Raw genomic sequence first — 17,720 nt, 5'->3', positions numbered from 1 at the left:
TTCTTTTCTTCTTCTTCTTCTTCTTCTTCTTCTTCTTCTTCTTCTTCTTCTTCTTCTTCTTCTTCTTCTTCTTCTTCTTCTTCTTCCTCTTCCTCCTCCTCCTCCTTCTTCTTTTTCCTTTTTTTGGTTTTTCGAGACAGGGTTTCTCTGTAGCTTTGGTGCCTGTCCTGGAACTAGCTCTTGTAGATTAGGCTGGCCTCGAACTCACAGAGATCCGCCTATCTGCTCTGGGACTACCACAGGGTCCCCAACCCGCCCCGTCCGCCCCCAAACCATCGCTGGTCCGCTGGCTGGGTCACCATAGCCAACGTCGGAATAAACATTTTGGTTTTCGCGTGCGCACCGCACTTGCGACTGGAGCGAGGAAGACACCAGCAAAGTCCACAGTCGCCTCCCGCGAAGATTTCGAACAAACTTCTGGAAGTCAGACGCTATGCGCATGCGCATTTATGGAGGCTGGTTTCCCGGGGTTTGAAGAAGCCGAGCGGGTGGGGCGGGGGCCGCGGGAAAGAACCGGAAGTTGTACTGAACCTTCACCTCCTCTCCGCACTGAAGGAAACGCAAGCTCCGCGAGAGAGGTTCCGGCGCCTCCTGGGCTGGAGGAGACAGAATGGAGACCGCGACCGAAGGTCCGGGACTGGACCGCGGCCCGACGCTGACCTCGTCCTGGGATGCGGTGTGCGGAGCGCTGACCCAAAGCCTCCTTCTTACCCGGATTGGGCCAGATGCCCAGGACTTGAACTTCGAGCAGCTGCTGGAGCCGTCAGCTCCGGGGTACGCCGGGCTGGGGCCGGGTGACAGCCACGCTGCCTTGGAGTGGGGAGGAAGACGGGAGCCGAGCAAGGCCGCAGGACCGACCGGGGTGGGCTGAGGGACCGGGGCCGGGAGGTGGGCGAGGCTGCGGGCAGGGACTGCTTGATGGGCCGAGAGGCCTGGAAACACCGATTCAGGATCCCGGAGTCAGCGGGGACACCTCCACAGGCTCCTGTTAGAATCCTTCTCGCCCCCACCCCCGAAACCAGCCAACCTTCAATTCAGGGGCACAGGAGCAGGACAAGTCCAACCATAAAGAACCACGCACGGCAACTTAGAGAAAGACGCATCGTTGTTCTTTCGTTACACACTGTGAGCGCTTTTAATTGACTGCGAATGAATCAGAGATTTGAGTAGAATGGCCACGGTCTAGGGAAGGTGGAAGGGATTGCCCTGACGCCTCAAGCCCTCGATCCTTAAGAAGCCCCTGTGGGTGCTGGGGAAGGTTCTTGGCCCTCAGGGCAAGTGGAAGTGAGTTTGAAGAGGTGGGTTATGGGTCTACTCAGAAAAGATCTCTGTGTGATATTTTATCGATTTCCTTCTCAGGCTGGATCTGGTGAGTCTGAAGAGCAGCCTGAGCCCCCGAGATGAAAACCCCTGCTTCCTTTACCTGAAGTGTGGGCCTAATGGGGATGAAGAAATCCTTTCGGTTGGCGTTCTGAGTTCAGCAAGAAACATGGAAGTATATGTAGGAGAGGAGTATTGTGGAACCAGTCGGGGCAAGAATGCCTGCACTGTCCTGGATGACAGGTTTGTGACTTGTCCAGGTGAAAGCGTTTGTCTGAGTCAGTGGCTTTATTCTTGGCTCTTTCAGCATTTGTAGACCTTCTAGCGCTGACACCAGGAATTAGGGGAGAGAAGTTAAAAACATACCAATAGATCCCTAAGCCTTCAAATGATGAGTGGGCTTATAAATATGGAAATTTAGGACTAATTAACTGGAAGTGAATTGGTAGGGCACTGATAACTAGTGGAAGAGTTTTATTAGACTGAAGTCCTGGTAAGTATTCTTGTTTCTCAGCCAGCTGCAGTGGCACACACAAAGGCGGATCTCTGTGAGTTCAAGGCCAGCCTGGTCTACGAAGCCAGTTCTAGGACAGCCAGGACTGCTACACAGAGAAACCCTGTCGTGGAACAAACAAACAAAAGAAAGTATTCTTGTGTCTCTCATTTAACTCAGTGGGGTCTGTTTTACAACAGTTAGGCATTCTGAAACACTGAGTATATTCCCTTCTAGAAAGCTCCTTCTAAATGGTGTATCAATCAACCGAAGACCGCTGCATCAGCGTGCTCATTAACCTCCTATAAGATGGACCATTTCTGAGTTTTTTTCCCCTTGACTCTTTACAAGGTTCTGCCCAAATCTATCCTCAATGTAACCCAAACTCTGTGTCTCCTATTTATGTTGGAAACAATAGTCGTGTTTACAGAACTCTTAAATACGCCATGGGCTCCTTTGTTTGGTTCTCTCACGTGCAGGCACGTGGGAGGCACAGCTCCTCCAGGTGTTGCTGCCCAGTCAGGAACCTCAGACTCCCTCTGCCTGCCTGGGAAAAGGGAATCCCAGGACACCTTTGTTCTTAAGTATGTATGAATGCTTACAATCATTGGCTGTTAAAATTGAATTCTTTTATTTTAGTGAACGCGAAAAGATTCTTTTGTACAAAAAATACCTAAAATTGGAACCTCCCACCCATACTTGTAAAATAAAGGTAAGTCATCACTAAATTTTAAGATTTAAAGTTAATCGGATTGTTTTAGTTCTATACATACTTATTTTCTCTTGGTTTGGCAGTACAGTTAGTCTGACTTGGTCCCTAGGTTTAGTTCAGAAATGCTTCGTTAGCTTGTAAAGGGATATTATTTTCTGAATATAGACATTAAAATTATCTTTAAAGTGGGGTAGCTTATTAGTTATAGAATACGTTTTATTAATATAGTAGTACTGTATTTGAAACCTTGTGAAACTCCACTAAGAACATTTTAAAAATCTTTTTATAAGACTACATAGTTCCACAAAAGGCAGAAGCAGAACTGACCGTGTATGTAAAGAATGAAGGAAAAGCTCAAAGAAGAGCCAGAAATTTCAAGGAATTTGGTCTGTTGTCTTCAGCCAGAAAAATATTCTTGATGCTGTCAGTTTAGGAATAGGTACTGAGTTGGAATACTCAACTCATGTTATAAAAACGAATTCAACTCTGTTAGCAATGATTGATTTGGCCAATGTCAGCTTTTTTTAACTCTCTGGACCTACTTCATGAGAAAAATTAATGGTCCCTAGAAACCAAATTTTTGGAACTGTTTTATCTCCAAAATTATGTGCTTATTATCCCAGAAGACGGTAAGCCTTAGTTTTCAGACAAGAAAACAACAAATGACCTCTGTTGAAGAGCACAGTTCACAGAGCTGTTGATTCGTCAGTCTAATAGCTTGTAAAGGCATTTAAATGAAGTGATTTAATTTATTTAGTGAATATGTATTAACTGTTGATAACAGATACTGCACTAGGCATCTAGGAGTATCAGTAGAAAATTGAAGTGCTGCAGGATGATGGTGTGCATGCCTTTAATCACCTTTAATTTCAGCAGAGGCAGGCGGATGTCTTTGAGTTCGGGGCCAACCTGGTCTACAGAGCTAGTTCCAGGACAGCCAGGGCTACACAAAGAAACTCCCTTGAAAAACGAAACAAAATGGAGTGCCAGTCTCCATGTTGCTTATAATTTAGTGGAACAAGATCATCATATTTACTGATTATATATTATTTAGTATGATACACACACACACACACATACACACAGACCCTGTCTAAAAAAACAAACAAAGATATACTGTAGTCACTGATGAAAAAGCCTCTTGGGATTATACATTTAAAGGAGACAGTAGGGACCAGTATGCTGTCACACACCTATAATACTAACACTCAAGAACATCACAAGTTCGAGGTCAGCCTGGTCTGTGTAGTGAGTTCCAGACCATCCAGTGCTGCCCACTAAGATTCTGTCTGAAGAAACTAAAAAATAAAAATACTTAGATAAAAGAAGGGAGGTACTAACGAGCATTTCCTTAACTGTTGAGGACTGTCACGCATTTGACTCAGAGTTTATAGAGTCTGGGGTTTTATTGATCTGTGTCTTTGTGACAAGAGTCTAGGTGTCTCTCAAAGTGAATGTATTTTGTAACTGTTCCATGGAAGCATGTGTTAGTATGAAGAGAACTTTCAATTAGGGAAACCCTCTGGCATGTTTGAAAGCTGTGTAAATGTTCCTAATTCAGAATTCTGAGCACTTACTCAGTGATATAGTGGCTATACTGACACACAAGCCTCTATGCAAAGTCATCTTACCATTTGCCCAGGATTGCACAGGTTGTGAAATAGCGGAACTCAGAATTTAAACTCAGGTGTGTCTGATTTAAAGCCCTTTCCTTTATACCACTTATCAAATGTATTTTGGTTCAGAAACATGCACAGCCTAAACTGTCAGGGTAATGGGAGTATGACTTAATGACCAGCACTGACCTAGCGTGCATGTGTGAGACCCTGGTTACCATAACAAAAATGGAAAATCTATGGTGATAAAAGCCAGAGGAGCTGGGTTCCAAACTTGACTTACACCCTTAGCACCCTTCACCCAATTAGAAACTCCCCCTGAGCTCCACCTTACTTACTACTACTAGCTATTACATATTAAGTAGCTCTGGCATCATAGCCCTTCATTTCTGAACTACAAGACTGAATTATGTTTAGGAATTAGGTAAATGCTATATGGCCATCTGGACAGTTTTATTTTTTATTTTTATTTATTTATTTATTTTTGGTTTTTCGAGACAGGGTTTCTCTGTAGCTTTGGAGCCTGTCCTGGCACTAGCTCTGTAGACCAGGCTGGTCTCGAACTCACAGAGATCCGCCTGCCTCTGCCTCCCGAGTGCTAGGATTAAAGGCGTGCGCCACCATCACCCGGCATTGGACAGTTTTATTTTATATTAAATAATATTAAAGCCAACTGGGGAATGCTAGGATCAAGGGATTTTAGGTTTCTTTCTCTTGGTGATACAGAGGACTCAGACTCGGGGCCTTGAGCACGTCAGTCAGGTTCTGTATCAGTGCACTATCCGCCAGCCAGGTTTTGCTTAGTTTTAATTCCTTAAACTAAGTAAAGAAAGCTTTCATATTCTCTGTGAATCTTATGGCTTGGGAAGGATTTCTTTATTTAAATAGTTGGTGTTTGCCTCATGATGCATTTGAATTTATTTTCTAACTTTGACGACTATAAAGACACTTTAAATGCACTTGGAGTTAATTTTTAGACTCTTGAATGCCCTTTCTTGTTTTGGTAATACTAAGAAGTTACCTTAAGTGATGGCTGTGTTTAATACTACTGTTATTTCCTGGAATGTTTTTGTTTCATGATAGTTGCTGTCCTTCGGTGAAAAGCAGTGTGTGCTCATCAGTAAAGTTGTGGTGCACGTGAGACCAAGGTCAGCAAATCCTTCACCAAGCTCTTCTGCTCTAGGATCACGGATAGACCTCGACAATATCCAAACCATAATGGAGTCAATGGGATCAAAGTTATCTCCTGGAGCTCAGCAGCTGATGAATATGATTAGGTTTCAGCAGCAGGCAAGTGGAAATTGATTTTATTAATTTTTAAAATGCTGGTGTGTTGGTTCAGTGGGTCAAAGGCTCACTGTATAAGCCTAATGACCTGAGTTTGATGTTGTGGAATAATCCTTATGTACGTTGTGAAGATTTGTCACTCGGGTTGTTTGCGACTAGCTGGTAGCTAGACAGGAAGTATAGGTGGGGCAGCCAGACACAGAGGAGGCTGGGAAGAAGGAGGGTGGAGTCAGAGAGAAGGTCATCGGTCAGAGGGAGAGTAAGCAAAACCTGCTGGAGAGGTAAATGTCGTGAGCCTTGGGGCAGCACATAGATTAATAGAAGTGGGTTAATTTAAGTTCTTACGTTTTTTCGGGTTTTATTATATTAATAATATTTTTTTATTCCATGAGTTTCACTCAAAGGAAATTATTAGATAAAAGACATACACTCAAGCATAGACACATATACATAAAAATAAATAAATCTAAAAGAAAATGATCAACTATTATGGCTAGTCTTATGTTACTGCCATAAGGAAGCCTTTAGTAGTGAAAACATTATAGCTTGTAATTATATTTTGCTATCATAGTAGTGTATATTTTAATATGTTCCTTATGAAAAGTTACAGTGAAATGATTGACAGAAGTTTAGGTTTATATCCCAGCACTGCCACTTACTGTCTGGCTTCTGTGGGCAGGAACCTTTCACCTTGGTTTTCTCTCTAACATTGAACAGTAACAGCGTTCTTCATGGGGCTGCACTGATATCAGTGACAGAGTGCAGAGTGCCCGACTTCTAGCTCTCACTCCAAAACTCAGCATTTATCCTTTAATATTTGCTTATTTTCCTTGCTCAGAATTGTCTTCCCATTGGAGATCAGCTTCAGTCAATGCTGGGGACCACAGGCCACAAGCATCTGATTACACTGCAGTCCTCGCCTTCTTCAGGAGTCTTAGATAAAGCGTCCTCCACACCTTTTCCTTTTAGAACTGGATTGACACCTTCGGCCATCACGGAAAATTTAAAGGCTCTTATTGATAAAAGCACACAGCCGCCTGGAAAAGGAAATACCACAAACCACGATGAGTGCCGCCTTGTGCCACAAAACCCTTCCCTTTTTGAAAGTGATCTTAAAAATGCAGTGTCTTCTTTCTTACCGAAGAAGGCAAGTGGCAACTCAAATGTGCCCAGCTCTGAGTTGCTGCCTTTTCTCCAGAATTTATGTAGTCAGGTCAACCATCTCCGCGTGGGACATAATGCCAAGTGGCAGGAGAACAGCTGCAAGCCCCGAGAGAGCACTGCTGGGGTTTCGTAAGTATTTTATTTAAAGCAAATACTGTTGAGACTTGGTAAGCGGGAGAGTCAGACGGAGGGAAACAGATTCGCCTCGGGTGCACTACCTGGCGAGGCGTTTCCAGCTTTTCCAGTTCATCCTTGACGCACTCACTAGGAGTAGAGCAGGATGGACTGCACCAAAGGGAGAGCCTAGAACTGGTGTTGCACCGTCTCAGGTGTTTGTGGGAGATTATAGCCATCAACTAAGGGGTGCGTTAGAAGGCTGTGTGCATGAATCTGGAGGAACTGTGAGAATTTACAAGTTTTGGCGAGGTGTGCTACGCGTGCCATTGTAACAAATTACCTTTGTAGCTTGCATTTGTTCCAGGCTACATTTATAGTCAAAGCCATAGTAGGATGAGAACTATTTATAGTGTAGAAGCTCTTCTCCTCTGGCCTCAACCTGTTCTCTGTGCAGCATCTGTTTGCTTAGGATGCCAAGTAGCATGTTCCTAATCCTCTTCATAGATACTGTTGGTCAAAATAGTGTTCTAGTCTGAAATACAGAACTCTGGTCATAGTTCAGATGAACCAGTTTCCTCTACTATTTAATCTTAATTTAAAGTTTACATCTGAAAATGGTACTTAGATTAGTTTGGAAGAAAATAATCCCCAACCACCAACATGATTACATCAGCACTTAGTATAAGTTCTACTGACAATAGCAGAATAGTTTTATTCATGTTTGTGAAAGAGTCACAGAAATAGATTGTATCAAGTCATAAAAAGTCATGAGGGCACTGATGGAGTTGTACTTTGTTAGTGTTTGAAGGTAATAAGAATGGAGCTTTGTTGGAGGAAGTAGGTCACTGGGGCATGACTTTGGAGAGTGTCTGATCCCAGGCCCCTCCCTAGTTCTCGTCTGTTTTCTGGCTGCCATGAGGTGAGCCCTTTGGTCTGGCACACACTCATCTCCCATAGTTTCTATCCACCCTGGGCCCACAGCAATGGGAAAGCAGGCTGTAAAACTCTGAAACCAGGAAGCAAGCAACCCTGAAAATATTCTCAGATACCATCACAGAGATGGAAAGCCAACACAGAATCTTCATGGGGAAAAATATACTGGCCTAGGTAGTTCTACCCGAGAATTCTGCCAAACATGTAGAGAACACCATTTTTTTTTTACATAATCCAGAAAATCAAGGGAATAAAAAGACTTCTCATTTTCTGAAGCTACTGTTACTGGAACCCCAACTAGATGCTAAATAACTTGAAATACATAAAATATATGTAAATACATATTTAAAAACCTATAATTGTACATAGCTGACATAATAGGATCTGTGAACTGAAAATTATAAAATATTGATAGAAGAAATTTTGAGAAGGCTTAAGTCTAAAATAATGTAGAGACATGCCATGTCGATAGGTTTACTCAGCATAATAAAGCAACAGTACTCCCCTAATTGATACATGTGCTTGATGTTTAAAAAGAATAAGGCAAGAGAAATCATTAAATATTTCGGGATGTGGTAGAGCTGTAGCATCAGGCACTAGCAGGCAGTGGGACACTCAGGTGAATGGGACAGAAGCACAAAGGTGGCTTGGAAGCATTGCAGTTCAGTTGAGGAAGAGCAGTCTTAAAGGTGGTGCTAAGCCATTGTGATATCAACAGGTAAAAATAAACCTCACAGGGCTGGAGAGATGGCTCAGAGGTTAAGAGCATTGCCTGCTCTTCCAAAGGTCCTGAGTTCAATTCCCAGCAACCACATGGTGGCTTACAACCATCTGTAATGAGGTCTGGTGCCCTCTTCTGGCCTGCGGACATACGCACAGACAGAATATTGTATACATAATAAATAAATATTTAAAAAAAATAAACCTCACACCTATGAAAATAATAGGCCATACAGCAAAGAGTAAACTGAAACTTTCTAATATATGGGAGGAACTCCTGGATTCTGAGGGAAAAATGCTTAGATACACCATAAAAAAATGATCAACAAACAGAAAATGATGTGTAGGCTCCGGCAAGATGTCAAACTGATGCCTGTGGAAGACCCTCGTCAGATGATTAAATATAAACTGGAAGAAAAGATTTCTGAATCACAAGTTCAACAAGTGACTTGTTCCTAACATACAAAGAAATCACATAATTCAATGTTTAAAACTTAAAAATGTTCTCAAGCACATGGAGAACTAGATCTCTCACAGCTTACTGCTGGGATCATAAAATGGTACAGTCACCCAAAAACATTTGGCAATTTGATTACTACATGCACATTATCACATGACCTGATAGACATATTCCTTGGCTTTTAACCCAGAGAAATGAAATTTTATGACAGTATAAAAATCAGTATACAATTGTTCTTGGATGCTTTATTTGTTTTATTTGGTCTGTTTTGTTTTGTGTTGATACAGGGTTTCTCTGTGTAACAGCCCTGGCCGTCCTGGAACTCACTCTGTAACCCTGGCTGGCCTTGAACTCACAGAAATCAGCTTTTCTCTGCCTCCTGAGTGCTGAGATTAAAGATGTGCCCACTTTCCACTACTGCCCAGGGGAAACTTTATTTGTAATAGTTCTAAAATGGGAACACCGGGATATTTTGTAACAGGCAATTTAAGAACTGGTATTTCCATAGCGTGGAGTGGTAATCAGCAGTTAGACAAACGACAACCTGGATGGCTTTTGGGTGAATTATGATGAGGACCAACAGACCCATGCGGCCACATGACAAATGGTAGAGACATACTAGTAGGAGTTGGGGAAGGGATGACAGGATGAGTGTCTTTGTAGGCGCAGGTTCTGCGTCTTGACTGGTGGTGTTGGGATGAACACTGTGCACAGATAAAATGGCACAGAGCTCTACATACATTGTGTATAAATATTAGCGTGCTGGTTTTGATTCTACTTCATAGTTTGGAAATAATAAAACCATATGTTAATGTAAGTATGAATAAGAAGGAAATTCTTTTAAGACTTTAGTGAAAATTATATTTTAATTTGTGAAAAGCTATATTAGCTTTTGATCACTACAATCTTCTATGTGTATAACAAGTTATAACTTGTAACTAGTAAGAACACTGAAGGCAAAGCAAGTTAGTGTCTGAAATGCACGTTTATATACTAAATCTGCTGTATTAGGGCATTTTAGGAGGAGAATTTACTGCTGCCAATTCTGTGAATTATAAGAGCACAGGTTTTACTTCTCATGTCCATTTGGAAAGTGCCGCTGTGTGTTCACACGAGCATAAGGATGAAAGAGTGAGATAACATCATTTTATTAGTACAAACATGCTTTAGACTTCATTGAGTTCCTGGAGGAGAGAGCACAAGGTTTATAGGCCCCTCTGTGAGGTTCCCTGTTCTGGTGTTCACTGACTATAACAGCCCTTTCCTGAAGGCTTATAGTTTTTTTTTTTTTCAGACAGATTCTCATGTAGCCCAGTGTCTTAGTTACTTTTATTGCCATGACAAACACCATGTCCAAGTTCAACTTATAAAAGAAAACACTTAATTTGGAAGCTTATGGTTTTAGAGGGTTAGAGGCTATGACCATCATGGTGGGAGCATGGCAGCAGGCAGTCATGTCAGTGAAGCAGTAGCTGAGAGCTTACATCTGACTGAGAGCAAGCTAACTGAGAATGGTGTGGGCTTTTGAAACCTCAAAACCCACACCCCGGTGGCACATCTCCTCCAACAAAGTCACACCTTCTAATCCTTCCCAAACAGTTCCACTAACTATGGACCAAACATTCAAATATATGAACCTGCAGGGGCCGTTCTCATTCAAACCACCACACCTAGGCAAGTCTCTGATTGACCACAGTTTGACCATGAACTTTGATTCTCATGGTTCATTTCCCAAGTGCTGAAATTACAGGTGTGTGTCACACGTTGTGTTGGTGTGTGCTTGCAGGTGAAGCATGTTCAGCATGTGGAAGCCAGAGGGCAGCATCAGGTGTTGTTCTCAGAAGCCATCCTCATTGTCTTTTGAGATAGGGTCTCTCACTGCAAACTAGACTGGCTAGTGAGTCACTAAGATCCTTTTGTCTTTATTATGTACCTGGTTCTGGGATTTTAAGTTCACACTACCATGGCTGCCATGTGTATGTGAATTTATGTAGTAAGGATTCATATATGAGGGTGTACATGCAAGTGTGTGTAAAATATGGGTGGAAGGGAGTGGTCAGTTTGGGGTGTCTTTCTCAATCATGTCCTACCTTGGGTTTTGAGGCAGATTTCTTATGGTATCTGGAGCTCCCTGATTTGGCAAGGTTAGCTGGCCAGTCAGCCATCATCTCTGCCTCCCCAGCATGAGGATTATAGGCACAGGCCATAGCACCAGGTTTCTTACGGAGTATGCTTGAGGGTGTTAACTCAGGTCTTCACACTTGAATCTCTTTCCAAACTGAGCCATTCCCTCAGCCCCAGCTTTCAATATTTTAATTTTAATTGTAATATTTAATTTGTATTCTAGAATCAAGGGTCTTCATGCTTGCAGGGCAGTTCTTGTAGACTGAACTGTCTCCCTTAGCACCACACCTGATCTTAGGCAGTGCTAGGGATTAACCCAAGGCTTCTTACATGCTAGAAAGACCTCCAGCAGCACAGCCACAGCCTCGGCTTGGTCTTTGATTATCTTTGCTTTATATTGTTCTCAGGGTCTTACTAGACAAAGCAGTTAGTAGGAGAGTGCTGTGCATTTGGCACAGCAGCTACTGCTGTGGGTTTTAGAGCTGGAATGTGCCATGGGGAGGGTAGCTGTAGAGACCATCACAGTGTGTAGCTTGGGTGCTCATTGGCTAGCTCGGTTTGTTGCTTTTGTCATCATAAAGAGAAAATTGATAGACTTTACATTTTTATTTTTAGGATGGAAGAGCAGCCTGTTTGCTCCTACTTGGAAAAGGTTCTTTCTAAAAACATGGAGCTCATGGAAAAGAAGCTTATGGACCACATTGATGAGAGGATCTGTCGGCTCCAGGAGCACATAGATGCGAAAATGGCTTTGTTAGTGGACTTGCTGCGAAACCCCAACTCCCCACCCCCAGGGATACCTCTAAGACACTATGACTCCAGAGAAAGACTTTCCAATGGAGAGAGATAAGCTATCGACGCACCCAATTATTGCAGATATTTATTACATATTTATTACAAAGCCCAAATCCAAAAAGGTTATAGAAATCAAGTCTTTAATGTCCTTTGAAGGATTGTTGTCTTACATGGTGACCTCAGTGCTCTTTTTAGTGCACTTGTTACTGTAGACCCGGGTCTGCACCATCAGCTACCCTGATGCAGTCGTAAGTTATTTTGCTCGCTATATTTTTCACTCTTACAAAAATGTATACTTGTATTGCTCGAGTTTTTAGGATATGTAAAGACTTCTAATGCAGTTCATTGGTTTGTATTGTATATGACATATGTTTGAAGTGGATTTTTTTTATTTATACAGATACCTGTGAAATATAGTCTCAGGAGTATGAAAAGTAATGCTATGATTTTTTTTTTTCCTAATTTTCAGAAAGTTGGATACCTGGGCTCTTTCCTTCGGATTACCAGTTTATACTGATGCTGTGTATCTGAGATGACTGTGTGCGGTGTTGGGGCAGTCTGGGGTAGTTTACGCTGATGCTGTGTATCTGAGATGACTGTGCAATGTTGGGGCAGTCTGGGGTAGTTTACGAGCGAGGGGCAGTGCTCTGGTTCATTGCAGTGCAGCTGTAGATTGCTCGTTTTCAATCCTATTTCGGATGTGGTGCTGCAGGTAAAATGGAAGGAAATTCTTTGCTGGAACTGACAGGTTCTTCTCCCAGAGCCCTTTTCTAGCATGTATGATGTGTGACATTCTGAGAATCTAAAATGAGGATTAAGATGTATGAATCTAGGAGTTTTCAATCACCAGACTGAATTTTCAGAACTTAACTGTTACCTCCATGGTGGTAATATAGCCGCACCCAAACGCATCTGCTCTTAAGACCACTTGAAAGTAAATAGAACCCTGTTTGCTAATTTGCTTATGTTGGGGATTTTTACTTCTTTTCTTCCTTCCTTTTTTTTTTTTTTCAAGAAAAGAATATTTCATACTTATCCATTGTTTTGGCAAACTGTTCTTTTAAATGCCTGTTGTTTCGATCATACGGCAGAGGTGACATAGCATATGGGACACAGAACACTATTGCTGGTCTTGGGCCATAGTTGGTGGGATAGTCATACCATGTGTAGATTAAGGTGTCACCTTCTGAGCTCACTTATGGCTCCAGTTAGTGCTTTTGCAGTTTTTGGCAGTCGTGGTTCCTCCTGAATTTAAGGAATACCTGCATGACTTGGTAGTGCCCTCAGTGCCCTCATTAGCTGGGCTCCCCATGTCTATAAGACAGGACTATAGCCCTAACTGAAGGCTTTGAAACCATCTTCATCTTAGCCTGACACACCTTTCCAGCCTCATCTCCACTGCAAATCCCTGCATTCCCATCCCTGATCCATAGAGGGCCTGACCAGGGAGCAGGCAGGGGCCAGTGAGATCTTACAGGAAAGCAAGAAGGGTGAAAGTTGGAAACACATCTCATAAAGGATACAGTGTGTGTCATAGTGTAACATGAACCCTGAAAAATTACCACCTCTCCAGGAAGTCCTGTGATGGGGGTGAGAATAGCCTGGAGCCTACTAGAACACCCCCACACCTTCCCGTCAGAAAAGATGGCTCATAGTTCTGATAAGTTATTTCTTTTTCCTTGGATTTTTTGAGACACGGTTTCTCTGTAGCTTTGGAACCTGTCCTGGAACTAGCTCTTGTAGACCAGGCTGGCCTTGAACTCACAGAGAATTACCTGCCTCCGCCTCCCGAGTGCTGGGATTAAAGGTGTGCGCAACCATCACCCAGCCCTGATGAGTTATTTCACAGCTCAGAATACATATGTATATATATACTTGTCTGACTTTTGTTTTTTCTTTTCTGTGGATTGTAACACTGCTATAGAAAAATGGGGAGAAAGGACCATTCCCCCGACCTCCATGTTCCCTCAGTTCTGACGAAAACTGTAAGCAAAACCCATTTCCTTTTTCTGTGTCTTGATATATATTGGTAGAAGTGGCTGGTAACAGAACCTCCAGATTCAGGTAACAGCTTGATATGTTTATGGGATAGGATGTTTATGGCAAGTGAATATCATGCTTGATCTGTGCTGTGTACCCCGCCATGAAAGAAAAATGAAATATTCCCTGTCAAGTGGCCCTAGTGAAAATAGTTTAAAATAAGACCACCAAGAAGGGCCTGTGTGTAAGGGCTCGAGGAGTCCTCACTGCCTCTGTATGTACTTTTGCTCTGTAATATAACTGCCCTCTTTTCTTTTCTCCTCTCTGAATTCTTTCTCTGACAGTGATAAGAATCTGCCAGCACTTAGAAGAGCTAGGAGGTCTTCTCTGAGACCTTCCTGTGATTGGCCACCAGCAGCTCTTAACTGCCTGTGGTCTCCTGTCTATCTCTGATGACCTGGGAGACATTTAAATGTCTTCACACCAAGGATGCTCCCTTGTCCCCAGCTGCCCTTTCCATCTCCTGTAAGGACCCTTCTCCATCTCTGTGTCTTGCGTGTGCCTCTTTGAAGCCTGAATCTTACTTAGCTTGGTCTTTACCAGCCATGACTTTCCTTCCTGAACTGATTCTCTGGCGTGTGCACCCAAATCTTCTCTTGCAGAGCCCAGTATTGTAGAACAGGAGGTGCTCAAGGAAGTCCTCTGTGAGATGAACTGGATTTTCTGCACCTCACTGTATGTGTTTGTGCTGTGTTGTGCTTCTCTGCCTGAGTTTATAGATGTTTCTCAGATCCTGTCCCTGCTAGGCCTGAGATGCAGAACTCACGTCCTGGTCCTGCCATACCTGGAGCTACTTCACTGCGTTGTATGACTGGGGACGAGATAAGATACACAGATAAGACTAAGCAGAGAGAGAAGGGAGCGTTCCCTCTAAAGTGTGGTTGCAGCCTCTTACTACCTGAAAATCAAGAGTTCCAGGACAGTCACCACTAATATTTGCTCTAAAGGCTGCCAACATATAGGCAATATTTCTTTTATATAGAAACATCCTCAAAAAAGAAAGTTAAAAAGCTGGGCATGATGGTGCACACCTTTAATCCCAGCACTCAGAGTCCAAGACAGGCTGATCTCTGAGTTGGAGGCTAGCCTGGTCTACATAGCAAGTTCTAGGCTAGCCAAACCTACCTACATAGTGAGACCCTTATTGAAAAAAACTGTAAAAGAATGTTAAGGTAGCAATAAACCAGGTTTAAGGCCTGAGTGTACATGGCTTTGAGTATGCCCTTAATGTTCTCCTAGATATTTTCTGGGAATCCCACTAACAAAACAGCTTTTGTTCACAGTGAATATACCCCAAATTTCTGCCCCCTCCACTGTAGTCTAGTGTGTTACAGTCCCTGCCCAGCATACCTCAGGAGTCTTCCTGTGACCACATTTATACTTAACAACCCTCTCAAGATATAACTGAAAATCAACAGAATCCTATGTTTGACTGTTAGGCAGAAGTGAAGGGTGCCCTCTCTTAATCCCACACTCATATTTTGGATGTGATTTGCTTTTCCCTGAGCACCTCTCTATTAACCTCTGTTCTTAAACTTTTAAAATAAACCACAGCTCTGCTTCCTGTCAGCCTGTCCTGAAATTCTTTTCTTCATCATGCTGACGATGTGGCTTTCTCTGAGTAGAGGTCCCTAAGTGGGGAGGAGCTCCTCCAGTTGCTGCGGGTGCCAGAACCATGTCTGCAGCACTGACTCTGACAGGAAGTTGTCTTTGAGGGTTTAGATTATATACTGCTTCCGTAGACAAGGCTGGCCTTGAACTTTCTGATGATCCTCGGGATTACAGACCTGTACCACAGTGCCTGGCCAAGGCTTTGTTCTTTTGTGGACTCTTGGGGACAGTAACTGTGACTTATCTCTGGAGTGATGATAACAGAAGGGCTAGTATCCTGAGCAGTGATCTCCAGTTACAAAGCAAAGTCATAGCAAATTCAATTGCAAGATGGAATCGATGTTTCTCTTAACAGTTTGTGATGAGCTGTGCAGAGGAGATGAAAGCAGAGCTTTTCATCAGAGGGCCAATAAAAGCAAAAATAAGGAGTGAAACTAGATTGGACATCTCAAAGCTAGTTCATAGGGAGCTAAAACAAAACTCACTTATCCTTGTAGCTCACATAAATGGTGCCTATGTGGACTGGGTATAGTGCATGTCCTGTGTTTTGAAAAACTGGTTTCTAAGTTCAGACTTTGTGGCACACCGTTTGTGATGGCTGTTCTTGGTTGTCAACTTCATCTGGAATTAGGTAGAACCCAAGCAGCTGAGCACACCCGTGAGGGTTAAGTCTTTAAAGAGGGAAGACCCACTTTTAGTCTGGACCTTTGGGGTGGAAAAATACACCTTTTATCTGGATCTTTTGAGGTAGGGAGGTCCACCTTTGCTTTGGGCCACACCTTCTGAAGGCAGCCTGTTATAAAGGACATTGAAAAAGGAAGCCTGCTCTCTGCCTGCTTGCTCTGGCTCTCACTGGCAAGTCCATCCCTTCACTGGCATTAGAGCCTACTTCTTTAGTATTCTGGTGTATACTGAAGACCGGCTGAGACATGTAGCCTTGTGGACTGAACAGCTGCTGGATTCTTAGGTTTTCTGTTAGTAGACAGCCATTGTTGGACTAGCTGGACCATGGCCTATAAGCTACTCTTATAATTCGTTTGAACGTGTGTGTGTGTGTGTGTGTGTGTTCATTCTGTAAGTTCTGTTCCTCTAGAGAACCCTGACTAATACAGATTTGATATCAGAAGAGGTTCTAGAACAACAGAAGTATAAGGATGAATTGTTAAAGCATCTAGAATGGGCTTTTCGGTTTGCCATCCTACAATTACCGAAGCTTCTTCAGTTACTGAAACCTCTCTTCGAAGCTTGGAGAGCACTGAAAGCCCATGAACTAGTGTGAACTATTTTTACAAAAGTAAAAGTAATCAAAAATTAAATTTGGTTAACATAAATCACCAGATGTGATTTGGTGATTCTGTGTATAAAACTTGTTAAAAGATGCTGCCGGTTGGTTGCTCCTAGAATTTGGGTAAGTTGATAAAGAATGAGCTCGTGATAAAATTAACTAACTTCTGGCATCTCAGGATATGATTCAGGACAACAATGAACTCAGTGATAAAACTGGCCAGTGCCAGTTGTGCAAAAACAGCCTACAGGTTCTAAGTGTGCCCTGGAAGAGAATCTTCTCTCCAGAGGCCATAGAGCTCAAGTTGCAGAAAATCAAATGAAAGCCTTTATTGTAAGATTGGCTGAATTGCCGGGAAACTTCAAGTCCCAGCTCTTTTGGCAGTTAAAGCAAGGGCATTTATTAGTAAAGAGTGGAATTCTGGAACTTGCCATGGAGATGGGGGGGGGGGGCGTTGTTGAAGCTGTGAACGTTGAGGCCTCAGATTCTTAAGGGTTTATCTCACCTGAGGTAGAAGTCTCTCCACCCTCAGCAGAAGGTTCACACCCAGCCCCTGAAATGTTACCTTTTTCTGTTTGGATGAATTAGCAAACTCATTGAGCTCTTCAGCGGGGCAGCGCAGCTCCCCATGCTACCTCCCCTCGAGGAGCCTGCCTTGCCTTAAGTCTAGTTAGAGGTCTAGAGGGAAACTATTGGTAGGCCCTGAGGGACATCGGTACTGTTTTGCATGGCATCACCTTCAGAGAAAGCCAATGAAGGGTTAATTTCGTCAGTCAAAGGCAGAAAAAAAAAAACTATTCTGACTATGCTTCCGAACAGCTCAGCTCCTCCCGGATTCTCTCCACCTTTCCACCTACTGAAGTCCCTAGTCTTACTTACTTTCCTCCTTCATTAGAAAACAAACAGAGCCGGGCAGTGGTGGCGCACACCTTTAATCCCAGCACTTGGGAGGCAGAGGCAGGCAGATCTCTGTGAGTTCGAGACCAGCCTGGTCTACAGAGCTAGTTCCAGGACAGGCTCCAAAACCACAGAGAAACCTTGTC

The 17,720-nt window shown here is 43.1% G+C and overlaps 1 protein-coding gene across 1 annotated transcript; it reads left to right on the top strand.

Moving 5' to 3' along the window:
• Positions 1–501: 501 nt before the first annotated feature.
• CUNH10orf88 (chromosome unknown C10orf88 homolog) lies at positions 502–16,416 on the top strand. Its single transcript, XM_050137675.1, has 6 exons — positions 502–774; positions 1,360–1,563; positions 2,453–2,525; positions 5,225–5,431; positions 6,267–6,721; positions 11,562–16,416. The coding sequence occupies exons 1-6, from the start codon at positions 611–613 to the stop codon at positions 11,794–11,796; spliced, it is 1,338 nt and encodes a 445-aa protein (XP_049993632.1). The 5' UTR covers positions 502–610; the 3' UTR covers positions 11,797–16,416.
• Positions 16,417–17,720: the final 1,304 nt, after the last annotated feature.

The sequence above is a fragment of the Alexandromys fortis genome, unplaced genomic scaffold (assembly GCF_014885135.2).
Source record: "Alexandromys fortis isolate MF-2015 unplaced genomic scaffold, M_Fortis_MF-2015_v1.1 scaffold_3, whole genome shotgun sequence".
NCBI lineage: Eukaryota > Metazoa > Chordata > Mammalia > Rodentia > Cricetidae > Alexandromys > Alexandromys fortis.
The sequence above is the reverse complement of the archived record's forward strand: the minus strand, read 5'-3'. Positions and strand labels throughout refer to the sequence as shown.